Source organism: Tenrec ecaudatus, chromosome 10, assembly GCF_050624435.1.
Source record: "Tenrec ecaudatus isolate mTenEca1 chromosome 10, mTenEca1.hap1, whole genome shotgun sequence".
Lineage (NCBI taxonomy): Eukaryota > Metazoa > Chordata > Mammalia > Afrosoricida > Tenrecidae > Tenrec > Tenrec ecaudatus.
The window spans coordinates 110,758,016-110,785,366 of NC_134539.1; the positions used below are offsets into that span (position 1 = coordinate 110,758,016).

At 54.0% G+C, this 27,351-nt stretch overlaps 1 protein-coding gene and 1 pseudogene across 1 annotated transcript in view; both read right to left on the minus strand.

Annotated features, from left to right (window-relative positions):
• Positions 1-8,100: 8,100 nt before the first annotated feature.
• On the minus strand, positions 8,101-8,970 carry LOC142458184 (HCLS1-associated protein X-1 pseudogene; annotated as a pseudogene).
• Positions 8,971-14,015: 5,045 nt separating this feature from the next.
• The window catches only part of VPS53 (VPS53 subunit of GARP complex), a 132,526-nt gene continuing 119,190 nt past the window's right edge, over positions 14,016-27,351 (minus strand). Inside the window, exons 20-22 of the mRNA XM_075561244.1 lie at positions 18,462-18,599; positions 16,894-16,998; positions 14,016-16,500 (exon numbers count right to left, since the gene is read on the minus strand). Of these exons, the coding sequence (XP_075417359.1) occupies positions 16,327-16,500; positions 16,894-16,998; positions 18,462-18,599 (417 nt within the window). The 3' untranslated portion in view covers positions 14,016-16,326. The remainder of the gene's footprint in view (positions 16,501-16,893; positions 16,999-18,461; positions 18,600-27,351) is intronic.

Sequence of the window (27,351 nt, forward strand, 5' to 3'; positions counted from 1 at the left end):
CTGGATGGGTAGGTACCAATGTGCACGTGGGCGAGAACAGAGTCGTAGTTTGAGATGCAGCAAAGAGAATCGCTACAGAGAAGCAGGCAGCTTTATTAAACAGAGATCGCAACTGCACGAAGCTCTTCTGTCCCCATCCACCCTCCTCCCTGTGTGTGACCTTCTGAAGGCAGCGTCCTCCCTGTGTGTGACCTTCTGAAGGCAGCGTCCTCCCTGTGTGTGACCTTCTGAAGGCAGCGTCCTCCCTGTGTGTGACCCTCTGAAGGCAGCGTCCCGTCTCTCTGCCCTGTCCCCGCTTGAAGCATGCGGTGCGACGGAGACTGCATCCAAACGGCAGCTCGGGGATCCCCGAGAGATCCCAGTTGTGGTCCTTTTCAATGTTCTTGGAGTTTGGGGGAGCAAAAAGAAGTCTGCAGGGGTGAGGTGAAGGCTGGGATTGGGCGGGGTACGGTTTTCTCCCGAAAACCTCAAAGGCAGCAGGTGCGCTGTTGTGATGGAAAGTCTCTCTGGGCAAGGCTCCGCGAGGTGGTTTTCTGTTTTCTTAGAAGCCCCATGACCAGCTCGTGTCCTTTGAAAATAACTACCAAGATGACCCCTTTGGAATTTCAAGAACCTGTCACCCCAACCTTCGAAGCAGACTTGTCTGCCTGGAATTTAAGGGGACCAGAACCCCTGCTCTCCGCGCGTGTACTAGCAATGCATACTGAGACACGTGAGACTGAGTCTGCTGGCAGTGTCCCCCGGGAGGAGAGCCTGTGGGAGGGGGCTGGGAGTGCTGGGCCTGTGAAGAGAAGCCCGTTTTGACTTCGCATCTTGTTTGGGAAGGCAGCTTTAATGGGACAAAGTCAAGTGTGTTCCTGAGAGGACGCGTCTGCAGCCATCCACTGACCCCAGCGACGCCTCTGCACACACGTTATTTGGAATAAACCTGTGGGGTGTTTGAACTGAAATCCTAGTAGCAATAGTTCTTGACTCGGCCCCATAAATATAAATCTGGTGCAGATATTCACTGAAGTTCACAATACAAGTTCTCCACACACATAACCAAACACCTTCCAGATTGGTTGTCTGGGTTTGCAGACTGCAGTCTTTGGGACGACTCAGCCCATTCCCATAGCCCTGCCGAACTAAACCTCAGTGCCACCGAGTCCTCGCTGACTCGTCACGAACCAACAGGTCAGGGTAGAACGGCCCCTGTGGCTTTCCGAGACTGTCGCTCTATGGGAGCTGGGGGTTTCAACTGCTGACCTTGGAGTTAGCAGCCTGCCCAACACATAAGCACTCCGCCCCCAGGGCTCCACTAATATCACACAGTTCTCAAAAATGATGGTCTGCGTCCTAGCGACTAGTGTCCGGAGCCTTTAGAACGTGGGAGCAGCCATTTAAGACACTGCTGCGGGTCTCGGTACCACCAGGAGCAAAACAATAATAAAAAAAAAACTTCAGAGAATAAATAGGTTTATGGGAGCCACACCTTATCTACCGAGTCCAGAAGAACTAGATGGTGCCCGGCTCCCCATACTGACCATTCTGACTGGGTACCTGGATATAAGAGGAGAAAAAACAAGGAGAACTCAAATTCTTATTTGAAAAAGAGCCAGACAACCTGGAAGAGTGGACCAGACTAGAAAGAGAACGGTGGCGGCCCTGAGCCTATTGCACTAGAGCTTCCCTTATTCCCCGAGGTCACCGCTCAGCAAAATAAAGGATATTACCCACAATGCCGGTGGCCTACCTGAAAACCATAGGATCAAGACCCACGGGGCAACCATGACTCAGAAGCAAAGGTGAGAGGAGAAGGGGGCAGGGAAACTAGAGAACTGGAAAGGGAACAAGCTGAGCACGACGAAAGGGAAAAGCCACGCTGCCCCCCATGCGATCCCCGTCATAGAACAATGTGCGAAAAGCGCCAAGCAGGAGCCTAACTTGCTATGTGAAGCTTTACCAAATGCGCAAATATAGAGATATATATTTTAAACCACCAAAAAGCAACAAAGGGGAACTTGTGCTTAGTGGGTTTCTACATGCACAGCTGCAGCTACATCCTCCAGATCAAGTAGCCGGAAAAAACATCTCAGCCCGTGAGGATGTGGGTACAAATGCTGCTGCGGGGGGGGGGGGTGCGGGGAGGGGGGAGAGAGAGAGCTCATCAGAGGAGCTGGCACGAGGCAGCCGCGTTTTACTCGAGCATCTTCGGTCATCTGGCGCACTGGTCCACCTCTTCTGTCTGTCTGGACTACAGGAGCCTGCACGCTGCAGCGATGCTGGAAGTCATGGCACTGTCATTTCCCAGACTGGCAAGGTCACCCACGGAGGACAGGTTTCTGCAGAGCGGGCAGGCAGGACGGACGAGAACAAAGGCCTGGCGATCTGAAAACTGAAACTCGTGGACATCAACTCAATGGCCACTCAGGAGGACCCCATCGGGCCAGGGACAACTGCCCTGTGGGTTTCTGAGACTGTTGCCTCTACTAAAAGCCTCGTCCTTCTGCATGGAACGGCTGGTGGCTTTAGCAGCCCAAGATGTAGCCCCTAAGCCACCCACGTAAGCTCAGTGGGTCACCATGGACGATCGATCCTTCAGTTGAACCTAATCAGGCTCACAGGGACCGTCCACGGCAGCGCAGGGCTGCGCCCTGGGGTTTCTGAGCTGCACATCATTATGGAAGTAGATGATTCATCTTTCGTCCAGGGAACTGCTGGTGGGTTCGAACCAGCGACTTTGTAGTTAATAGCCCCATGTGTAACCAACTGTGGTAAGAGGACACTCAAAATCCACACTGGCTGCAACAATAGGCTCATGCGTACAGCGACCTCAAGAGTCAGCAGCATTTCCTCTGGTGTGCGCCAGTGGCCAGGAGTGGAAACCAATTCAGGGGCGACGAACAAGAACCTGACATTGGTAGAAGAGGGTGCTACCTACAAGCACGGCACAAATAAGCAGACGGATTCACCGAAGGGTTTTCTCTGATGACCTCTGCTTGGTTGTTAAGAAACAGTGATGACTTGTCGATGACTAGGAAATGGGCTAAAGAAACGAGGACACGTCTGATTTACAGAACACAACACACGTGGTCGCCCCAAAGAGCGGAGGAGACATCAGTGCTGAGGATATTCTTAAGCCGCAGAAAAACATGCTGAATTTTTATTTTGTTTAGTTTTTTTGCTAAACACCCCACCCCTTACCCAGGATAGGCAGAGAAAGAAAATCTGACAGGATTGTAAGACCTTTGGTATATTACCGTGTTGTGTTCATCTGCTACCATGAAGACCAATATTGTAAGTTAAAAATGAGTACTGACTGCCAGGAGAAAGACAGACTTGTACGAGCTCCTGTGCAGAGCTCCAATCTTGGAAACCCACAGAGGCAGTTCTATCCGATCCTACAGAGCCGTTGAGTTGGCACTGACCCATTGGCAGTGAGTTTGGTTGGGCTTTATCATTACTGCGGGAGGAAGCAGTGGTTTGGTGACGGGACTCTCTTCCTTTGTGGAAGAGACCCAGGTTTGATTCTCAGCCTGGGCACCTCATGAGCAGCCATCAGGGATGGTGTGTGCGCTGCCACGAAGCTGAACAGTGCTCAGTGGAGCTTCTGGGTTTAGACAGACTGGAAAGAAAAGCCTGACAACCAATTCCCCCAAATCAGTGAAGGAAAACGCTACGGATCAAACCGTCTGATCCACATGTGACTGTGGGGCTGGCTCAGGACTGGCAGGTATTCCGTCCCTGTGTCACCGTGAGTTAGGAGTTGGTTCGACAACACTTGCTTGCTGGGAGTTGGCTCAACAACACTTGTTTGCTGTTGTTAGGTGCTATCGGGCTGATTCTTGCCCACAGCAACCCTGTGCAGCCCAGAATGGTCCCACGCGGAATGGTCCCACGCGGAATGGTCCCACGCGGAATGGTCCCACGCGGAATGGTCCCACGCGGAATGGTCCCACGCGGAATGGTCCCACGCGGAATGGTCCCACGCGGAATGGTCCCACGCGGAATGGTCCCACGCCATCCTCACAATCGTTCCCTCGCTTGAGCCCATTGCTACAGCCACTGTGTCAGTTCATCTTGTGGAGGGCCTTCCTCTTTTTCGAGACCCCTCTGCTTGACCAAGCACGGTGCCCTTCTCCAGGGACAGGTCTCTCCTGACAGCTTGTCCGAAGTGCGTCAGATGAAGGCTCGCCATCCATGCCTCTCAGGAGCACTCTGGCCCCATTTCTTCCAGGACAGATCGGTTTGTCCTTCTAGCATCCCACGGTGCTTTCAATAGTCTTGTCCAGCACCACCATTCAAGTCCATGGGTTCTCCTTCAGTCTTCCTTAGTCAATGTCCAACTTGCACATACACACGAGGCGGTGGCGAAGACCATGGCTCTTGGGTGAGGCGCACCTTAGTCCTCAAAGTAACATCCTTGCTCTTCAATACTTTAAAGAGGTCAGAGTTCCCTAATGCGGCAGATTTACCTACTGCAACACGTCTTTGTAGCTCCTGACTGTGCTCCCACGGGCACTGATTGTGGATCCACGCAAGATGCAGTCCTTGACGACTTCAACCTTCTCTCCATGGATCGTGATGTTCTGTATCGGCCCAATTGTGAGGATTTGGGTCTTCTCATCTATGCTGAAGGCTGAAATCCCTGCTCTTCCTCAGCGATGGCCTCAAGCCCACCTCACTTGTGGCAAGCAAGGTTGTGTGTATAACACAGGTTGTTAATAAGCCTTCCTCCAATCCTGATGCCACGTTCTTCTTCATATGAACCAGCTTCTCTGGTGATTTGATCAGCATAGAGATTGAATAAGTATAGTGAGAGGGTACAACCCTGCCACACCTCTTGCCTGATTTTAAATCATGTAGTATTCCTGTGTTCTGTTCACACAACTGCCTCTTGGTCCATGTACAAGTTCCACATGAGCATGTGATAGGTAGGTGTATTATGCCAACCTGGCCAATAGGAACATGTGGGATTAATAAGGTCGCAATCTGATTAGAGGGCAAAGAGATAAATGGCTCGGCAAGCCCCGCCTCCCTCTCTCTTGTTCTCCGGTGATCGGTACAGCATGTGGCTTCTAGGGCCGTCTCAACTTTCGAGCCACACCACCTGTCGGACTGGCAACCCATGAATCGTGTCGCTAGAGCTTGAGGTTCCTTCGGGACCTGCTTCACCACGCTGCTGGTGTATCTATCACTTGAGCTTGGGACTGTCAGATCCTGTCATCTTGCTGACTGTTGGTGACCTGCCCTGCTGTTTGCTGCCTGCGGCAGGACTGCCTGCATTGCCCTACAGAAGACTGTCTGCTTCTTTGACCTTGGACCCAGTGGCCCTCATGAGTTGAAGGACGTCCAGTATATTAACTGTTTTCACGGAAGTGAGTTGAACTGAGCCCTCTGTACTGCTGTGTGGACTAATTAGCTGTTCTATGTATCTACATCTATCTCTATAATCATAAGTGTCCCGGTTTTGGTTCTCTAGAGAACCCTAACACAGAGTACAATGAAGTGTTCTGGAATTCCCATTCTTCTTCTTATGATCCACATAGTAGCATGCCTTTGCAGAGTCCATAAAACACAAGCAAACGTGTTTATTCTATGGTTTGAGTATTCTGTTGGGTCTCCTCTCTTTGAGATGGGCAAAATATGGATCTCTTCCAGTCAGATGGCCAGCTAGCTTATCCCCCAAAGTTCCTGGCATGGACAAGTGAGTGCTTCCAATGCTTCGTCAGCTGATAACAACAATCACTGCAAAACTCCTCACGACTGGACCCATCGACACAGCATGATAGAGAGAAAAGAGTGATGTCACGGATTTCCTTATTCTTGGATCCGCAATCAACACTCATGGAAGCAACAGCGAGAGCTCACGGGACGGTGCCGTGCACTGGGCAGGTCTGTTGCCTCTTTACAGGGTCAAGGAGCCAAGAAGTCACTCTGAGCGCCTGACTCAAGCCATGGCCTGGTCAACCCCTCATCTACGTGGGGAAGCTGGAAGTGGCAGGGATGACTGCAGAAGAACTGGTGCAATTGAGGTACGGTGTTGGTGAAGATAGGGGAGGACCGCGGCCCGCCAGAAGAGCAAATCAGTCTGTTTTGGAGGAAGCAGAGCCAGCATGCCCCGTAGGAGTGAAGATGGCAGCCCTGCAGCTCACCCACTTTGGATGCATCATCAAGGGAGAAGAAGGACATCAGGCTTGGTGATGTGCAGAGCCAGCGAACAAGAGGCAGGCCCTCAAGGAGATGGATGGACCCAGTGGCTACAAGGCCGCCAGGATCGCAACAGTCGTGAGCATGGTGCTTCGTTCTGTGGCCCCTGGGCTCGGGGTCCGACTGACGGGGCAGTGAGCCAGAGTTTTGGCAAAAGGATGATTGAGATGAAGGCTGGGGTGGGGGTGGGGGAGCAACTGAGGAAGGAAGCAGGAGCTGTTTAGAAAACTCTAGGATGGGAGCTGAGTCTGTGTGGAGATGGTACGTGGGAGGAGACGAGGGAGCATGCTGGGGGCTGGACACGTTGGGGGGGGGGGGTGAGCAGGCCTCAAAGCGCCAGTCTGGAGGGAAGTGACTGCCGCATGCTCCTCCCACAGAGTGGCTGGTGGGTTGGAACCACCAGTCTTTTGGCAGAAGCCGAACACTGGACCTTGGTGCTCTTACAGAAGGAGCTAAGATTCCAAATTATACTGGACTTATCACAGAGTGAATAGGATTCTGGGGGAAAAAACAGCAGAATCCTGGGGACATTTTTGGTGGTTTTTACCCGGAAGTTCGGAAATCCTCTCAGTTGTTTCCTGTGAATGTTATGAATACATATCACTGTGTTGTATTTTCTTGACAATAAAACAGGAAGTTTTAAAATAGAAAAAAATTGTTAAATAAGGAATTAAGGGAGGTGATCCCCCAGGGGAAAGATCCAAAATCCGACCACACTCAATGCCACCAAGTCGATTCCAACTCATGGTGAGCCTGCAGAACAGGGCAGTGTGGCCCCTCTGGACTTTAGAAGCTGTCCTTCTTCACGGGAGCAGAAAGCCTCATCTTTCTCCCTCGGAATGGTTGGTGGACTCGAACCAACCCAACGTGTGGCCCACGTCACCACCAGGGCTGCAGGGGGAAGGGCGGGGGCTCATGAACGACGTTGAAAGTGACTTTCAGGAGAAGGTTCTGGAAGGTGCCTGATGCTGAGGAGGTGCGTGTTGGGGGTGGGGCCAGAGAGGGAGTGTTGGAGATGGTAGCAGCAGTGGGGGCGGGGGGGGGAGTGTGGAGAGAGAGACGCTCTGGGGGTGTAAGAAGTACACATACAATGTTACAGCATGTAACCTCCTGGTGCCATCATTCTCAGATGTTCACTCACAGAAATCCAGGTTATGATACCATAAAGACACGGATACTAAAAGGTAACAACGGGGCAAACGCTTTACGTGAGAACCCCGGGCAGAGTCACCAGGAGTCTTAAGTTGGGGACTGCCTGCATTTTAAACGGACACTTAAAACATTGTGATGAAACAATACCCCCTTAGATTTGTTACCCACACAGCTTTCAGGTGGGGGCACCCCCCCGCCCCTCCCACCAATATATCACCCCGACTGCCAGGCCCGTGCCTGCTCTGCTTTCCGAGACGGCAAGAGAGTGTCTTGTCCCGTCTGTTTAATTCAAGACCACCTGCAGTTGGAGGGAGAGCAGTTTTAAACAAAACCAAACTGATATTCTTTGCAAATTGTTAACTGGGTTAAATCAAGATTTCTCTATTCTGTACAACCAAAGCAAAATAGGGAAATACACTGGACACTGGAGTCTCTCTGTATACATGCATTCTATATGTATATGTATATACATACAAATACATATATAATCACTGCCATGCAGTCGATGCTCTCCAAGTGAACCGATAGGTCTGGGTAGAGCTGACTTTGTGACTCTTTTTTTATTTTTATTTTTTTTAGCATAAATAAAGGTTTTATTGGTCAGCTCAGGTGACAGACTGACATACCCTCAATTCTCTGCTCCACAAACCTAAGCCCCTGGGGGTCGGGGGGGGGGGAGCAGCTAAGCCCATCCATCGGTGGCGGGACCTAGGTAGGAGATGAAAAGGATGCGACGGTCTCTGGGGGCTAACAAGTCTACCGGAACCAACGTCCTAAGAATAAATCCAGGATGGAAGAGGTATCGTCCAGGGCTGCAGGTCTCGGTGACTCTCGATCATGTCTAGGGCTCCCGTCTGCTTCTTGGCGAGTTACTGTGGTCTCTTTCCGGCCTTCACTGTCCACCACAGTCTGGTGTTCCTCCACTGTCCCATCTGGCTTTGTGATTTGGTCACAGATACACTTTTGAAATATGATCTGGGCCGGGGCTGTAGAACTGGGCCAAGGCCCTCCTGGGAATCCAGATCATTGTCCTCTCGGGCTTTAGGATGGGGGTGGCAGGCCACATATCATTAAACCTCTGATAAGGTCTCTGGGAGCCCCAGTCTGGTGCTGGTTTGGGGGATTCAATTCTTGCATCACGCTCCGTGACCCCCACCCCCCCCCAAAAAAAATCCTGGGCTGGTGACTATCTGGGTACTTAAGCATTGAATCCCGAAGTGTCTCTCCCTTCCGCTGTCTCTCACCAGGCATCTCCGACTCCGAGCTTGGAAGTTCAGGAGGGCGAGACGGCAAGGTCCAGGCCCCCAGCTTGCTTAAGATGCTATTGAAATCCCGTACTAGGTTGTCAAAGCCGAAGTTGTGGTAGAAATGCATCCCTCCACCTGAACTGAAGCTGAAGTCAAATTCTTCTGGGGGCTGGGGCTCCCCAAACCCAGGGCTCCCATAGCCCCATGTGGCACCTCCTTCTTCATCCTCGTCTTCTTCATCCTCCTCTCGGGTCATCCCTCCAAAAAAGGGATCTCCGTGGCTCTGATGTCCAGAAAAGCCGAAAAAACCCTGGAAGAGGTCAAGGAGGCTCATTCCAGTACCGGGACTCAAACTTTTGAAAAACACTTATGACCCATTTGTACCAGCAGGAAGCAAGTGCCGTGACTCTCTTTTTTAATAAACCATTTGACAGGAGCAGAAAGCCTAGGGAGGGGGTGGTGGTTTTGAACTGCGGAGCTTGCCGTTAGCAGCTCCATGTGTCACCCCTACGCCCCAGGGCTCCTACTGGGTACAGGGAAGTAATCCTAGCACTATCACGGATTCGCGTTGGGAAATATCAGCACTCATAAAATATGTGAACAAGATGCTTTGATCAGCTCTGACCTGTCAGGGAGTCCCGCGTACAAAAAGGCGTCATAAATTTGAAAATCAGTGGCAAAAGGCGAGGAACATGGATGCTACCTTCAGATGTCCGTCACATCCTGGATCTGTCAGCTACCTTCTCCTGCCTCCGGCCACTCGCCCGTGCGGTGGCACCGATCAGAGGCTTAGGTAACCGGGCTGTGATTTGATGTGATCTCATCAAGTATTGACACGGTAGGTAAATACTCCGGGGTTGCTTCTGTCTCCTCCCCAGGACCAGATAGCACGGCCCCTCTTGTCCGAGTCCCCTGGCGCTGCTGTGACAAGCAGGTGGCGTGCGAGAAGGGACCTTTGTCTCCCGACCGTTCTGGGCTGAAAGCCCCAATCCAGGTCTCCACCCGTGTGGGTCTTTCCTTGTGGCAGCCCTGCGTGTTCTGGAGACGGCATGCGGTCGCATCCTATCACAGCCCAGGCACCAAGTCCTCGGTTCCTTGGGGATCCTCTCACGGCTTCAGTCTTTCCCTTCCTTGTGGACACAGGCCTGGGTGTTTCATTTGCTTTTCATATCGCAGAAGTAGCTAGATTCAGAACTCACACGACTCGTTCTGACGCACCATTGGGTCGCTCCCGACTTCGAGCACAACAGAACAAAACCCTGCCCTGTCCTGGGCCAGTCTCATGGGTAGCCTCAGGTTTGAGCCCATCAGTGCGGCCACTGTGTCCATCCAGCTGGCCAAAGGCCTTCATCTTTTCGCTGCCCCTCGCCTCGGCCAAGCACGATGCCCGTCCTCAGGGCCTGGTCTCTATAAAACATGCCCATAGTACGTGAGACCAAGCACACCACCCTTGCCTCTAAGGAGCATTCTGGTTCTGCTTCCTCCAAGACATCTTTGCTCGCTCTTTGGGTAATCCACAGTACTTTCAATACTCCTCTCCAGCATCGCAGTTCAAAGGCGTTGTCTTCTTCCCTCTTCCTTAGTCAATGTCCAACTTCTGCATGCATGGGAGGCCGTTGAAAAGATCATGGCTTAGGTGAACAAACGGCCATCTAGCTCAGAAGCAACAAAGTCCACATGGAAGAAGCACACCAGCCTGTGCGATCACGAGGTGTGGAAGGGATCAGGTATCAGGCATCATCAGAACAAAAATATCTTACATAGTGAATGAAGGGGGAAGTTCAGAGTGGAGACCCAAAGCCCATTTGTCGGCCTCTGTAGATCCCCTCACAGAGGGGTCAATGGGAGATGAGTCAGTCAGGGTGCGAGGTAGCACCGATGAAGAATACAGCTTTCCTCCAGTTCCTAAATGCTTCCTCCCCCGCAACTACCATGATCCGAATTCTACCTTGCAGGTCTGGATAGAGCAGAGGTTGTACACTGGTGCAGATAGGAGCTGGAGGCACAGGGAATCCAGGGCGGATGATACCTTCAGCACCAGGGGTGTGAGGGGCGATATTGGGAGAGTAGAGGGTGAGTGGGTTGGAAAGGGGGAACTGATTACAAGGATCTACATGTGACCTCCTCCCTGGGGGACGGACAACAGAAAAGGGGGTGAAGGGAGATGCCGCAAAGGGCAAGATATGACTAAATAATTTATAAATTATCAAGGGCTCATGAGGGAGGGGGGATCGGGGAGGGAGGGGAAAAAAGAGGACCTGATGCCAAGTGTTTAAGTGGAGAGCAAATGCTTTGAAAATGATGAGGGCAAAGAATGTACAGATGGGCTTGTGATATAAGAGTTGTATGAGTCCCTAATAAAACATGAAAAAAACCTATTTTATAAAACGAATCATATGCTCCAAATTTAAAAATAAAGACTGTTTGACTTCTGGAAAAAAAAGATCGTGGCTTGGGACAGGGTGCGTCTCTAAGTCCTCAGATTAAGCTCCTTGCTGTTCAGTACTCTAGAGGTCTCCTCCAACGGATTGGCCTGATGCAATGTGTCGTCTCGTCTCCCGCCTGCTGCTCCCACGAGCATTAATCGTGGGCCAAAGCATGACCCTCTAGCAGAGAGCATCTCATTAACCCAAGAAAGCGCTGTCTCCACACAGGACCCCATGCACAGGTTTAGGGGTTTGGAGTCCAGCCCCTGGTTTTGAGGATACAATTCATGGTACGTGGTCTCATGGTCAAGAGCTCATGCCTGCCAGATAGCCAGCTGGGATCTACAGCCAAGGTCCAGAGCCCAGTGGGACCAGTGCCCCTGTTAAAGCCTCTGGCCAACTGGGTCAGCCAGCCACGCAGAGCCAACACTTGGGGTTACGCCGAGCTGGGTGACAGGGGGGTGTGCAGGCGTGGCTGTGAGTGTGTCACTCACTGAGAGTGAACTGATGTCTGCCTGACACAGCATCTCGTGCATTTCCCTCATCCGCCCGCCCCAGCCATCGTTGGCTGCAGAATCCGCTGGAGGGTGGCCTCCTGGGCAGCGGGGACGGGTCTCCTCTCCCTTCCTGGGCAGGGCGAGCTAGTTTCCTGTCGCCATTTCCACAGGTGCCCTGCAAAGTCAGCATCCTGCGTGGCAGACACTTCTCGGTCCCGGAAGCAGAAGAGAACCTTAGGAGTTCTTGCTCATGTGCCGCTCGTTGAAGAATTACCTAAGATGGAGGGCAGGCGCAGGTTGTGCAAGTTCCATTTGACCATTGAGCGGAAGTTACCAGAGCCTTTAGACTGGGTGGCAGATAGTCTCAGGGCATAAGCCTTCAACACTTTCTATTTTAAAACGCGCCCCGCCCCCCGCCATGCCCGTGTGTGTGTGTGTGTGATTAAAGGAGCCAAACACGCTGTGATTTTGTCACGTTCCAGCTGAGTTCCGATTTCCAGGTGCTTCAGCTGCCCGGGAAAAGGCCTACGTAGGAAAATAATTCAAATCCCTGTGAGCCTCAGGCTCCTAGGCCAGAACGGCTTGTGCAAGCTCATCTTGCTGAGAGCCTTTGAGGCCTAAACACAACAGTCAACAACGCCCAGCGAACCCCACCAGGGTGCAGGCAGGCACCTGCTCAGTGGCTTTCAGGGGCAACCAGCTCGACAGGCGGGGCTGAGGACGCGTTTGGGGAGGATGCCTGCCCCTGGCGTCCAAACCTGCATTTGGAGGAACCAGGCCACATTTTCCACAACAGGCAGCCCAGCCAACAGCAGTGGGAAGGAGCTGCTCAATTCTCAGTGGCAAAATGCTACGCAAAGAGCTGCTGCCAGGGCGACGGGGCAGCTTTGAGGATGCTAGAGCGACCTGGGTGCCGCAACCATGACCTAAAAAGGCAAAGTCGGTCCTGCCCGCCGCTGCGGACGCCGGCTGCACAGTGGCAGGACGTGTAGGGGCTCAGACACTGTATTTAAGCCCACCCCACCCGAGTTTCTCAGATGGATCGCAGGTCCCAGGTGGGGCTTGATAACGCACACCTGCATGCATGGGGGCCTGTGTGACCTTCACGGCCCTCCTCATTGGGAGCCATTCACAGGGACGTAAAAAGGAAGCTGGCGATAAGAGGCTGGCCCAGCGTCAGAGGGCCAGCATGTGACCCGGAGGCCATGTGGCCAGTCTCCCCCTCCGGCTGCTGCTGCTTCCGGCACGCGGTGGGGGCCTGGCGTGGGCTGCTAGCTACTGCTTGGGTTATTCACAAGTATGTCTTTCCACATCCAGTCCGTCCCTGGCTGCCCCATGGAATTGGGGGGGGGGAGGGGACTGGTGAGGATCAAGGAGTGGGAACAAGGGAATGTTCTGAAGCCCAGCGGGTATAAGTGCCCCCCCCCATTGAAGCCGTCACGGTGGGCTGGTTGGCTGAAGACCTCCAGGGGGGACATCAGTTGGCGGTCCCAGCGCCAGGCAGGCACAGATGGAGACAGCAGGGTGGAGAGGGGACCACTGAGGACAATGAGGCAAAGTGTGAGCAGGGAACACACGATAGGCATCGAGAGGTCTCCCACAGCGGCCGGGCGGCCAGAGCCCCTCAGCCGGCTCCTGACTGCCAGGAAGGCCGGCTGAGGAGCCAGGGGAGCCCGGGGCCCACGGACTCGTTAGTGCCTCTTTCCCAGAGTCCTTTCTGCTTTCTGTCAACACCTGACGCCCTGCGATGGCTTAATTAACTGCAGTTGGTGGGGAGGGGGGATCACTTCCAGATGGGGAGAGGGGAGGTACTTACAGAGCGCACCACTGCTCGAGTTTAAGGCACCTCACACGGGGGCGCCCCATTTTGACAGCGCGGGCGTTACGTGACGCATGAAAGGCAAAGGAGTCTGTCCGCACGCCAGCCCTCCGTGTGCCCGTGTCCACAGGGTACTGCAAGCATGACCCGGTGTGGCTCCCCTTTGCTGTTAGGATCTGACTCGCGGTGTGCAGCGTCTACCTTCACCGGTCACGCAGGCTGGTGGTTTTGGAGAGGGTCGCTCTGAGTGGGCACTGCTCAATGGCGTGAGCCCTGGGGAGAGGGCTGACACCGCAGCTGTCCACTTCTGGCGTCTCCCTCACATTCTGTCAACCAGGAGCCAGGTCCTCCTTCCGGTCCAAGGGCAATTCAGGACGAAGCTATGTAACACACGCATCAGGTGGCCCGCAGACCCACTCCCCACCCTTTGGGCCGGCCCTAGGGCAGCCACGCTGCTCGGGAGAGAGCAGGCGCCCTTTCTGGGTGGTGGGCATCCTCTGGTCTTGCTTCCACTGGAGGGGAAGGAGTGACAGTAGGTAGCTTCAGTCCCCGAAGGGGCTTGGAGGTCAAAGTGTCCTGTCCACCACTTCAGTTTCTCTGTGCGGGCCCAGGGCACGCTTTCTCTAGCCCAGGGCCCGTGGAGGCCAGCCACCAGGAAGTCTGCCGAGCGCAGGCTGAGCAGTTTTGGATGTTTACTTATAAACCACCAATATTTTATTTTAACCACGTAAAGGAAGGTCAGTGATGTTTTAAGGGGTGAGAGAGAGCGAGGGAGGGTTAAGTTCAGGAGAATCACAGAGCCATTAGCCGCTGCTCCCGCCCCGGGCACTCCTTTCTGCATGTTGTTTTGAGGGGACGGGGACAAACACAAGCAGAAAATGATCCAAACTGCTGGCTGTGGCGAGCTGCCAGCCCAGACTGATTACGAGGCCCAGCCCCCGTGCGCCTTACAGACATTTACGGAAGTGGACCCGAGGGCCCCTCAGGAAGCCACCTGCCGCTGCACTGTCTACCCTGGGCCATTGAAACGTGCAGGGGGGTGGGGGCGGGCAGAGGGCTCGTGGGAAAATCCCACCACCATGTGTCTGGAAACTTTCTGAAGCCCCTAGGTGTGTGGTAGGCCCCACTCGACTTGCCCAGAATCCCCAGGAGTCTGTAATTTTAAAGAGGGCCTGGGGGAGGCAGCCGAGATTTCCCACCCTGCCCGCCCCCCGTGAGGCCGGCTGTGCCTCCCTCGGACACCCACACAGCGCGAGGTCCCCACCCCCCCATCAGTGAGATGGTTCACATAACTATTCCTGACATCTGCCGGCTCAGTGGAGGTGTGGGCCAGGTAATAAATCAGGGAAGCAGCTCGCCTGGTTGTGACCACCAACTGAGAAGACAAGGCGGCCGCCTGACAGCTCCGTGCCGCGACGGAGATGACAAGTATGGGTCTGTAAACACCCGGGGTGACGAGAACCAGGCGTGCAGTCGCTGACTGCTCTGCTCTGCAGGCGGAGGCAGACGTACTGTTCGGAGGCGGCCCGGCTCAGGAGCTGGACAGGGAGCTCAACTAAGTGAGCGCTGCCAGCCAACCTCACCAGAGCGACGGACGGACGGGGCTGGGGCACCGTCCTGCCAAGGGCACCCCCTCTCCTGGGCCCACCAGGCTCTCTCCCAGGGACCTGCCTGTGGCCTTGTCCCCAGAGCGGGTCTCTAGGCCACAGCCCGCCTCCCACGGCCTGTTTTCTTCTCAGTGTTCTGGACAGACCATGGTGGCCAGTGGCCACTGGTCAGTGTGGGAAAACAAGGAGGGAGGAAGTAGTCTAGTATTCTGGTCGTGGTTTTCAACTTGTAGCTCTCTACTGCTGGGCTGTCACTAGCCTGATGGCTCAGTCCGATAGGCCTTCCTGACTTGACCCTGAGGCTGTGAGGAACTCTCTGTGAAAACCCCGCTGTCCCCGTCAGCACTCCCGCCTCCTACCTGGCCTTCCTGAACACACACTGGCCCAGCAGTGCACAGGGACGGGCAGGAAGAGGCCAGGGGCCTTTCTGGGCAGCGGGTCTTTCTCCCCACTCTGCTGGCCTGGGGGTCCCAGGACGGGGGTGGGGCGGCAGGCTTGGCCAGGTGTCTAAGATCCATGCTCCCCCTTTGGGTGCCCACTGTCTCGGGTTAGTTTCACAATGACCGAGTGCTGGGACATGCTGGTGATGGGGCCAACCGGGATGCTGGGTCTGAAAAGGAGCCAGTGGGTACCCAGGTCCCCCCAGGCTGTTCCACAGCTTCACCAGAGACCACCCAGGCTGTTTCCCCTCCAGAAAACTTCCTGGTTTCCCCTGACAGCCCCTTGCCCCCTGCCCTCCCAAGTCAGGAGCCGAGTATGGAGAAGGAAAATGGTGAGACCACCCTACTTGCTATCCCATTGTGAGTGTGCCACAGGGAGCCCCCGTGGGGTGATAGGGGTCTGCACCCCCTAGGCAGGCAGGACACCTCCTGGCTGAGAACAATGGCGGAGGGGACCACTCCTTGAGGAGCAGATGGAAAGGGAAGGGGAGGGGAGGTGCCTGAGCCCAGGATGAAGACAGCAGAGGCCTGGCCCCCCACCCAGCACGCTCACTCGTGTCCATGTCCTTCCTCTGACAGGCTATGATGTCAGCCCTACTGCCAGGCTGGGGCGCGGAGGGGGTGGGGGGGTGCTGACAGAAGCGGCTGGAGGAAGGGGTGAGGGAGAGGCACATGGTCAGGGGTCTATGAACATCCCACCGGGGATAGCCTGGACCCTCACGGGCCTTCAGCCATCAGGACTCCTACTTCCTTCAGGCATCGGAGATGATTGACGTTGCTCTTTTATAAGCCCTGCCCTGACGGGGCTGCATCCACCTTGGCACCCCCCAGGGTCTTGGGGCCGACGAACTGAGAGCCATGGGGAGGACAGGGGGGGTTAGCGGTTCTGGGGCACAGGCTGCTGAGGGTCGCCAGCCGGGAGGTAAAGCTGCTCCCTCGCAGGTGCCTACAGTCTCTTTTTAATTAGCTTCTCCAGTTTCCGGATGCGAGACGATTCCTGCTCCGGCGTGGGAGCCATCAGGGACAGTGGGCTGGTGCCCTCCGGCCCTGCGGCAGGCGGGGTGGGCAGCCTCTGGCGGAGGAGCTCCAGCATGCTACTCTGCTCACTCCTCTTCAGGCCCTGCAGCGGGTGAGGGGTGGGGGGGTGGAGAGACAAGGTGAGGACGGCCTGCAGGGAGGGGCTGGCCCTATGCTGGCTGGCTGGGCAGGGGTGGTGGTGAGCACTCTCCTCAGAGGAGCAGTCGCCCGTCCGGGAAGCATTCTGGGAGAAATGAAATGCAGCAGTGGAAGGAGAGGCTCCCAGCCCAGGGGAGGGAGGAGGAGAGGAGAGAAAGGAAGTCGGGTAACAAACTGACGGGCTCCGCACTCTGCTCTGGGCACTCCAGTCCGGCTCAGCAGTGGGACCGTCTGCTGAGAGGCTGGTTACAGAGCACTCCGAGGAGCCCCCCACCCCCAGAGACCATGGCCCCTGCCCGAAGCCCAGCGTCTGCATACCAGCTCTGCGCAAACTAACCTTCATGTCCAGTATCTTCTGGAAGGTTTCTGTGTTGCAGTCCGTCAGGAGTTTGATGTAGTTGTCCACAAACACCACTGACGGCTCATGCGGGGCCATCACCACCTACCAAGGAGAAGGTAAGGTCAGGCCTCCTCGGGGCTCAACCCAGAATGGGTGGAGCGGCCTGATGGGTGGCTCCCGTTTGCATTCCCTTAGAGACGAGCGCGGGCATCGGTCCTCACCCTACCACCCTGGGGACAGAGTAAACGGATTGTTCTCGTGAGGAGTGCCAACCTGTCCCTCAGCAGCTCAGGTTTAACCACTGCACCACCACACTGTCTTCCCATTAGTGCCACGCCTCCTAAATGGGTCGGGTCACAAACCTCCCAGAGGTGCTATTTAAGGTACAGATTCCAGCCTCCCTCCTCTGAAGACTCCTGTTCAACAGGGTCTCGGGGGACCACTGGGGAAACAGCATGTCAGATGGGATGAGCCCAGAGCGGACCCCGCCGGCTGCTCCAGGGGAGAAGGACGAGGCTGTGTGCGCCCATACATAGTGGCAGTCTTGGGCATCCCAGGTCGCCGGGAGCCCGCATCGACTCCTGGGCAGAGTGAGTCTCAGCGCGTCTCCAGTTGGAGGCTTCCACAGGGACATTCAGCTGCTGCGCTGGTCTGAGAATGGGAGGCAGAAGAGACCATTGCCCCAGAAAGCTGCCTTAGAACCTGGAACCAGCAGCCCACTGGATGGCATGGGGAGCAGGGAAGTCAAGGGGCCCAACCCGCAAATTCACATCAGTGAGGGTCCTGGGAGGCGGTCACTGATTGCCTTGAGTGAAGGGCTAGTTCCCTCAGTAACCCTTGGCCAACACCTGCCCTGGCAAGTGAACCGGCTGGGCAAGAAAATGACCAGGCTGCTTTCAGAGTCCTGGGGCTGGATGCAGCTGGCCTCCCCGGGGGCCCGGACCCCTGTTACCATGCTGCCGCAGGCTCCTGAGAGAGACCTGCGTGCTGTGGCCTGGGGCTCTGAAACCTCCTCCTGGCAGCCCCACTTGTCCTCGCACCTGCCCCAACCCCTTCCAAGGGAGCCCCTCTTCCTCGTCAACGGGTCCAGGTGGACCCAGGGCAGCTGCTCTGGGCGGCAGCGCTCTCAGCGTCAGCCGCCCACCTCTCCTCGCGTGCCAGTGATGGCAGCTCAGAGTCCATCTGAAGTGGCAGCCAAGGACAGAGAACAAACCCCCAAAGCTGGCATGAAAGGTAGTAAGAGTGTGGGTGGGGATGGGCAGATGGGAGGGCGCTGACGTTCCTGGGAGACGCACAGGCACCTAAATTACAAACTGAGTCACGGCAGCAAGGCCATCGAGTCCCTCTTGGCCAAATCCTGTGACGAAAGGAGCCATTACAACTGAGCACTCAGTCGTCCGGAGCATGACTGACCCCAAGTCTCCAGACGAATGTGCAACAACTTTTGATGAGGCAGGGCGGGTGCAGATAGGTCCTGACCTACGCTTTCAAAGCCAAGGCTCCTTGGATAAGGGACCGGGTTAAGACCCCCCCCCCCCCCCAGGGAAGGCAGAGCCGCCGGCCACCTTGAGGATCATCTCGGCGCGGGTCATGCCCTTCACCACGATCTTGGTATAGCTGGCCGGCGCTTTCCTCACCACCTGCGAGCCGATGGAGGGCAAGTCCAGCAGCACCATCTTCAGGGAGTGGGTGTCCAGCAGCAGCTGCGGGAGGAAGCGGAACAGCCGCTCAAATGGACGCCACGCTGGGGGGCACGTGCGACGGAAAATGCACCCCCCACCCCACCATGACTGTTAATGTGTTCTCATTGCAGAAAGTTTGGAAAGCAAACTGAAATGATGAAGAAAAAAGTAATAAACCAGTCAAAATGTGGTGTGTGTGTGTGAATATAGCAAAGAAAAACAAAACAAAGTTAAAACTAAAATGAGATTATACTGGACAGAACTTGTTTTTTCCCACTTACTATAGGAAGGTTTTTGTAGCCTATTTTCCCATCAAGTTAGCCCTTTTAAAAAAAGCCATGATTTTTCATGGATATACAATGCTGTGTGTGTGTGTGTGTGTGGGAGGGTAATTGCATGACTTAAGAATACGTAGCCTTCCTCTATTTCTTGTGTGTCTAGATTGTCACTGTTATACGCCGTGAAAGCCTTGTACCCAGAACTGAAGCTGTACTGATGCGATTTCCTTAGGATGCAGTCTTGGGGCAGTGCCAAGAATGAGGGACTTTTAAGGTTCTTAGTAGAGATCTTCAGATGGCTTTCCAAATGCAGTGACCTACTGCCAGCAAGACAGACTGCACCTCAGCCAAAGGCAGTACACACATCCCGCCACCTCCTCCTCGTGGGAGTCTGGCTTTCTTTGGGTGCAATCAGCATCTCTGCAAACATCGGCCTCCCTGGCTGCTTCTGGGCGCCCAGAATATGGGAGGACTGCCCAGCAAACCCAGCTGATGGCAGGGTGCTCCAGGTCTGCTCCATCTCTGCTAGTGCGCACAAGACCCTGCCATTTATGGTCCCTTTTACAGAAAGGAAACTGAAGCTCCCAGGATGAGATCGCATGCTACGGGCACCCCACATGGTGCTGGGATGCAATGGTGAGGCGGACAGGGACTCGAAGCCACAACTGTGGTCCCTGCTGCCCAGGTCAGTGCTGCTGGGCAGGGACGGGTCAGAGGTCACACTGCTCCTAACACGCTGCTGCTCTTGGTCACCAGGCAGTTGAGACACTGAAGCCCGGCAGGGCGTTCTCTGACCAGTTCAGATGGTGTAGGAGAATGACTTTGCGGGTCGACCAACCAGATCAAAGCAGTTGTAGGTAACACACACACACACACACACACACTCACTCACTCACCACTACACCTCTGGCCAGAGCAGTCATCTTACACTCAAGATAAAATGTGCTCTATCATTGTCCCCTCCTCTTTCATACTATAATAATATCAAACAGGCAGGGAACGGGACAGCTGCAGGCCTACATCCTCTGATTCTCCATGTACTTTGCTTTCTTTGCTGGAGACAGGAAAAGCAATGGCTGTGGAGAAGTTAAAGCCATGGACAAGGTGAGGTAAACGGCAGTCAGCTAGGGACTGGCGAGCATACTTTTGGTGGTGGTATACAAATGTTGGGGAGGCGACATCAGCAGTGCACTTGCAGGTCCTGGAGATGGCACTGGAAAGCAATGCCATGAGGAACTGCACAAGGACAGAGGGCAGTGGCTGCCCGAAGGAAGACTGGCTCGCAGGCCAAGCCAGCCAAGTCCCAGGGCATTCTGGGCCTTTCTAGGCACAGGGGTCACAGAGAAGGGAGAACCTTGCATGGATAGACTGAGGGTGACACAAAGAACCCCACTTTACATGTCTTATCTTTCTCCTGCAGAGCAGGAAAGCCTTGTCTTTCTCCTGCAGAGCAGCTGGTGGCTTCAAACTGCTGACCTTGTAATTTACACCCAAATGCGTAACCACCATGCTACCAAAACCCCACCCCTACCTCACTGCCATTGAGCCAATTCTGCCCCTAGCGACCCTGCGGGACGGGGAAGAACTGCCCCTGTGGGTTCCCGAGACTGTTGACTCGTTATGGGAATGGAAAGCCTCTTCTTTCTCCCGTGGAACGGCTGGTGGCTTCAAACTGCTGAGCGTGCAGTAACAGCTCAAGGAGCACCCACCACATCCCTAAGGGCCCCACGTTAGAGTGCGGCACTGGATTCCGGAGCTGGCTGGACCTGAAGCTGCTCTTCCTCAAAGGACGGGCGAGCTCTCAGCTGACCACTAAGTGCGCTACACTCCAGGTAGACTAGAAATCTAGACAGAAAAAAAAAAATGTAGAAATCCGGGAGGAGAAAATGTAGAACTTTTTTTGTTACTTATGGGAGGGAGAATAACCAACAAGAAAAACATGTTGCAAACCGCATGCTGACATGGCGACAGGCCTTCCTCGTTTTCCTGCGCTGCGCTTTGACAGTGTCTCCGTGTCTGCGAATACGAGGTTTGTGGCATCCTGTGTCGAGTAAGCCGGTCATGACCGCTCTTCCCACCGCAGCCTGTGCTCGCTGCCTGTCTCGGGCAGCTTTTGGTCAGCCTCGCAAGACTTCCTTTTTCGTAATGCTGTTACACACTTAGCAGACCACAGAACAGTGTGCATCTAACTTCTGTGTGCTCTGGGGATCCAAAAGCCTCACGTGGCCTGCTGTATCCTGGTGGTCTAGAACCAACCCCGCAAGATCTCTGTGGTGGGCTGGTCATGCACCTGCACAGTGGGCACTGCCTATGTCGCCCACCCCTCCCAGAGGTGACCTGTGGCCTCCTTTAGCCTCATTCGATAGTCTGAAAACTGAGACTGGGCCACACTTGCATTGTGGAAGGACACGTCACGGTCCAGGAAAGCCAGGGAGGGAGTTTGCTAGTCCTGCTTAACTGGAAAATGAACAAACGGAGGCTGTGTGCTTGCTTGGGACAGGTCATCGGTGCGCCTGAGGGGACAGGGCTCCTTGTAGACCATCTGCACCCAAGTCCGTCGCCCCCACACAGGCCAGGAACTGGTTACCCTGCCGTGGTGGGTCAGTCCCACAGTGACAAATTCAGGTAAAGATTTCAGAACTGGGGTTGAACTGAGTCAAAGTACTAACCCAAACCGAGTGCCCAGGAATCCAAATGGAATACGAATGGAACTGTCTCAACAAGCTGAAGCCGCACTGGAAGCGCTCCCGCGTCTAGGCCAGGAAATGTGGAAGACAGCTACTTAGCCACCTGACTGAAAGAAATCGCCATTGTACCCTTTCCAAGAACAGGTGACCCAACAGAATGCTCAGATTATGGGACCTGCAGGCAGAAGCGGGCGGAAGATGATCCAGTAACAACTGCGGCAGGACGTGGACCAGGACGCTGTCCTGCAGCCCCGAGCAATCCATGAAGCAGAGTGTCTAGCATGCCGGAGGCTTCCTGCCCTCTCCTGTCCGCGCTCGCCGCCTTGTTAACAAGGTAACACCTGAGCCGACAACCGACTGCTCCTCGGAAACCCAGCCGGCCCTCTTGCCCCGCCTCCTTCCTCTTGGGTGAGATGTGTCAGTGGGTAGAACTGCTAGGTCACAGGGTAGGGCTGCTTTAGGGGGAACTGTCAAAGAGTTTTCCAAAGTGGATGCGCCAGTCTCCACATGTGACAAACTGCCCCTGGCTCCACGTCCTCACGTCCTTTGCCCTGTCCACCGTCACTTTGCTTCCTTCTGGTATCACCGCAGTCTTAATTTGCATTTTCCTGGTCCTTAGTACATTTGTTAGCCTTTTGCATATGTTATTTTTTGAAGTGCCTACTCAAGTCTTTTGCCATCTTTAAAATGATTTTTCAAATTAATTTATAAAATGTGTGCGCATTCAGAATGAGTACTGTGCGAGTCATATGTTCTGGGAAGACAGTCTCCCGCTACTCGTAGCTTGCCTTTTCATGTTCTTCATGGTGTCTTTCTGATACAAAGACTGAATTTTAATGCCATCCAATGATTACAGCTTCCTTTCACAGTTCCTATGCCTGGTGTTTCGTTTAGGGAGTCTTTGCCTGCTCCAAGGCCACGAAGGTGTTCTGCTGCCTTCCAGACACTCAATTGCTTTACCTTTCATTGTCAGACCTATAATCTATCGGGAATTAATTTTTTAAAATTGAGATGTAATTTGCAGTGTGAATTCATCATTTTTTTACGTATTGTTTGTAACACACTCACCAAGCTGTACAATGACCAGCACGCTCTCATTCCAGAACATTTTCCTTGTACGCACGAATGGTCACTGCCGGTCTCCCCATCCACCCCGGTGCGCTCCGGAGCCGCCTACCAGGAGTCCCTCGTACTTTCACTTGGCCCTCTGCTTCAGCACGGAGCGGCCGTCTCTCCTTTTCTATTGCTAAATAACACCCTCCTGCCCAGATAGGCCACGGCTTGCTGCGTTCATTCACCAGCTGGTGAACATTTGGGTGGTTTCTCCTTGGGGCTATGATGAACGAGGCTGTCATGGACGGGCACATGTCTAAGGTTTTCGTGCAAATGTTTCCCCATTTTGGGGCATAGAGGGAGGAGCAGAACTGCTAGGTCGTATGGAAACTCTGTTTAACATTTTGAGACTATGTGTGTGCACGAGGAGCCCTGGTGATGCAATGATTAAGACACTCAGATATGACCTGGGAGGAAAGACTGGCAGGTGGCTTCTGGAAGAACCCCTGTGGGACAGTCCTCCTGGGGCGTGCAGGGCCACCACAGGCTCTAGAGGAGTTGCCTCGGTGGCAGTGGGTACTTCCTGAAGATCACCTTTTCTCCACCGAATGACAGTGCCACTTCTGGCCTAGGTCACGTGTGTGAAACATACGGGTGGGCCTATTTCTGAGCTCCGTTCCTTTCTACCGGCCCACCTGTCGTTGGATCATACTGCGCAGTGACCACAGAATGAGACTAGTCTCCCTGCCCGAGGTTGAATTCCTCCACCTCTATTACTTTTCTTCTATTGTGTCAGCTAGTCTCGGTCCTTTGCATTCCCATCTAGATTTTAGCATCAGTTTTATCACTGTGTCCATGCAATCCAAGTCAGATTGGGATTGCGCTGTATTGATGCATTAATTTTGGAAAAATTGACATCTTTTTACTACTGGGTGTCTCAATGATCTACCCTGCTACGTCCAAAGCTCTTCTTTGGTTTATTTTAAGATAGCATCATCTTCCTGTAAACAAGATGTGCACATCTTCTGTGAGACTCACTTGAGGTGTCTAAGATTTCTCGATACGATTGTGAGTGGCTTCATTATTGTTTTTTCACTTTGACACGGTTTGTGGCTGGTCTACAGAAATGAAATGGAATTTTGACTCTGAATCTAGCAAACTGCTAAATCGATATGCTGAGAGGTCGCCTGCAGACTTTTTGGATCTTATCCTGCATCATCGCATCCTCTAGGGAAAAGGCCTCCATTGTTTCTTCCTTTCCAATCTGCATAGACTTTGTTTCCGTTAAACCTTGTCTTTTCCCGGCTTGTTTCACTGGTGGTCTCGAGAGAAAAGCCCTCTATATTTTACTGTCTTTGTTTTAAAAAATGAATTGATTCATTTATCTCACAAGCTCGCTCAGTGTTGGTCAGGGTTCCCCTCTGCACTGAGACCCTGTGACGGCCGTGCCTGCTGTCTCCTCGCTTTGTGACTGAGTGATAAGCAGAGGCTAGGAGCTCTCACTGGGAAGGCGAGATGTGTCAGGTCTTCAGACCACACAGCATCGTTGCTGGGGGAGGCGAGATGCGAGAATTCTCTAGGAACAGACGGGTGCCCCGTGAGAGCCAGAGGCATCACCATCTCGGCAGAAGTGGGCACGCACTAGAAAGAGACGGTTTTGCTTTTCTGCACAACACAGAAAATCTAGAAAGGAGTAAGTTTAATTTCGCGAGGCGTGGAAGTCTGGTGTGGATTCCCAAAATAAAGCTTGTTCCTGGATTCCGCACCTGGGGTATGTGTGGGAGGTGGGTGGCCTAATTCCCCCCGCCCCGAACTTGTCACCATGGAGAATTTCACACACAGATGCTGCCACAGAGCAGTGCCATGAGCCCTGGTGCACCTGCCACTGAGCTCCAACCACTGAGAGCTAAACGCGTGTGCTTCATGCCTTCTCTAACACCCAGGATCCAGCGGTTCTCCACGGGGAGGGGCAGGCTGGCATCTCCCCTCAGGAGACGCTGGCGTCATCTGGGAGGGTGCTGCTGGCCATGCTGCCCACACCCACCAGTGCACAGCACGGTGAGTGCTCCACAGTACAGGGCGACCCTGGCCCGAATGTCGACCAGGGCTAGGAGACACTGCTGTCATCAGTTCCCCTGTCTCATTCATTTTGGGGTGGAAAGCTGACACCTACACCATTATCAACTGTACAGCTCTGACAGATGGACATATCCAATACCACCCAGACCCGCTCATCGTGTTAGAAACATACCCACCCCCGAGCCAATCACTCCTCTTCCGCTGTTATTTTCCATGGAGTTTATATTATTGTTCTTTAATGCACCATGAGTGGGCATTCCATGCTGTGAATTCATTTCTTTTTAGGAGTGCTTGAAAACGCCCGCACCGGCAGGGGACTCAGCCCTCATGAGTGTACCTGAGCAGGGCCCACCTGTGCTCCCGTCGTCCACTGCCGAGGGTGCATCCACGACCCCACTCTCATTTCCGCTCCAAACAAAACTAACTAAGCTTTGCTTTAAACCTTGTCTTTTCTTCTCCCAGATGGCTTTGAGTATGAAAGTCACAGAAAGAAAGTACTGGTCAGGGGCTTAAACGTGTCGTGCGGACTCCTTGAGGCCCGGTGCTGGAAGCACGGGGAAACAGGGCCCAGAGCAGGGAGGACACAGGAGGCAGAGCACCCGCATGGCGGCGGGGCTGGGTTCGCGCCTCTGTGGTCAATGAAGGCCAATACGTCCCCTTCCTCCTGTGTGTTCAGTCAGAGATGTCCGGGTTGTCGGACTAATCAATGACCTAGCCGGTCCACCAGAAGTCTCTGGACACCTCCCGCTGGTCAAGCAGCATTACAATGTAGGTGCTCAAGAGGACTCTGGGGCCCAAAGTAAGTAGCTCACTTTATGTGTCATTAGGAAAGAACACAGAGCAGGCAATGCCTTCTTTCCCAGTTCGGGCACAAGTATGGTAGCCTAACCTAAATGTCTGACCTAGCCCCTTCCGGCACAGCCCAGGCGGCTGAGATTGGGCTGGCTTTCAGCTTTGAGTTCCAGAGCTTCAGCAACCGCTGGCATTACAAGTGGCCCCTGATGTGAGGCAGTATCTGTGTCAGGCTATGAGCCTACCAGGCCTCCAGCCACACGACTGCCTCCGTTCCAGGGCCCAGGCCCTCAGGGCAAGCGCGGGCCCAGCTAACCTGAACTGCGTGTGGGCATCTTTCAAGGGCCATGCTGCCGTGCGGCTTGCGCCCAGACCCTGCCCCAGGGCCGGACTCTCTAAGCGAGCTGGCCTAGGGCCCAATAAAGGAAAGCTCAAGTTTTTGCATATGGTTTCCCAATTCCAAGTAGAAAAAGTAGATATTTTTCTGAAAACACTGACTTTGAGCCTGAGTTGATTATTTTAACATTCTTTGATGGAAGAGAAAACTAGATAGGCTACTGGATTCATGTGACAAAATGAAAACACCATGGTTGTTGGCCACTGAATCAGCTACTGGGGGGCCTCGTGTTCCAGAGGCTTCAGCAAGTCTAGGGACAGAAACAACGTCACGGAGAACTCTACAGCTTCTCCCAGACACGCAGAGAACACACCCAGCGAGATGAATAGAATGGGGGCCCGGCAAACACGCCCCAGCAAAACGGGAGGCGGCATGTTGGGGCGATCCTGTGCCGTTTCCAGGGGAGAGAATCTGTTCCATGCTGACAGCATGCAAAGGTCAAGAAACTCAGAACACTGAAGCGCTCCCTCCCTATCGTCAGGCCAGGGCTTCTCCCCAGCCAACACGCTGGGCTCTGGCCACAGCTCGTCAGCCAATTAGCCAGCAGCAAGCACTGACCTGAGGAACAACAGGGCGGTGGGGAGAGAAGCAGCCAGCTCCTGTCCTGCTCCCAGGCAGCTTCAAATGTGTGAGAGCCAACACCGACTTACCAGTGTCAGACATTGTGCACACGCTCCGCCGGGAGGTGGTGTCATGGTCACCGCTTTTACACCCAGGAAACCACAGCCTGGGGACTTCAGTAACTGGTCTGAGGGTGAACAGCTGCTACACAGCAGAGCTCGGACTCGGTCTCACGCTCTGAATGACCAGCTGGACTGCCTTTCACAACCCAGGAGGGCTCGTCTATCACAAAACGAGTGGCCGCATGTCAGAGTCCCATCCCCAGCTTGGGCTCTACATGAGAGCCATGGGGTGCTGTAGTGCACACTAACATGCCATTTATACTGAGGCACGATTTGGGTCAGCACAGGAGAGGGGCCGGTGTGGGTCCAGGTCACAGAGCTGGGGAGAGGAAGCAGAGCCTCCACCAAGTCAGGGTAATTTGGTGGAAGAGCAAGATTTACAGAAATGTCTAGAATCATATCTTTATCTCACTTAAAAATACCATTTGAGTGACTTCAAATAAGAAAAGTGACAGATCGTGATTTACTAACTGGTGACAGTAGTCTCCAGCGAGGTTAATGAACATAGGAGAACGATTCTGGATCAGCGAATGAAAACTTTGCACTGGCGTCAGTATTTTTAAAGCGCTACAGGCCGAATGTCATTGCTTGTTCTCCTTCAGAGACTGCAAGCGGCTCCGATGATCCGGTGTTGGCTGAGAGAAGGTGCGGCTTTGTGGCCATGCGTCTCGACTCCTCAGCGCTCAGGGTACACCCTCTGAGGCACAGCAGACGAGTGAAAGTATCTTGGGGGAGGTGAGCAGAACTTGTCAGCACCAAAAAAGCTAAGCCCTTTTTGTTGGCTACTCCTGTGATGTGAGCAGC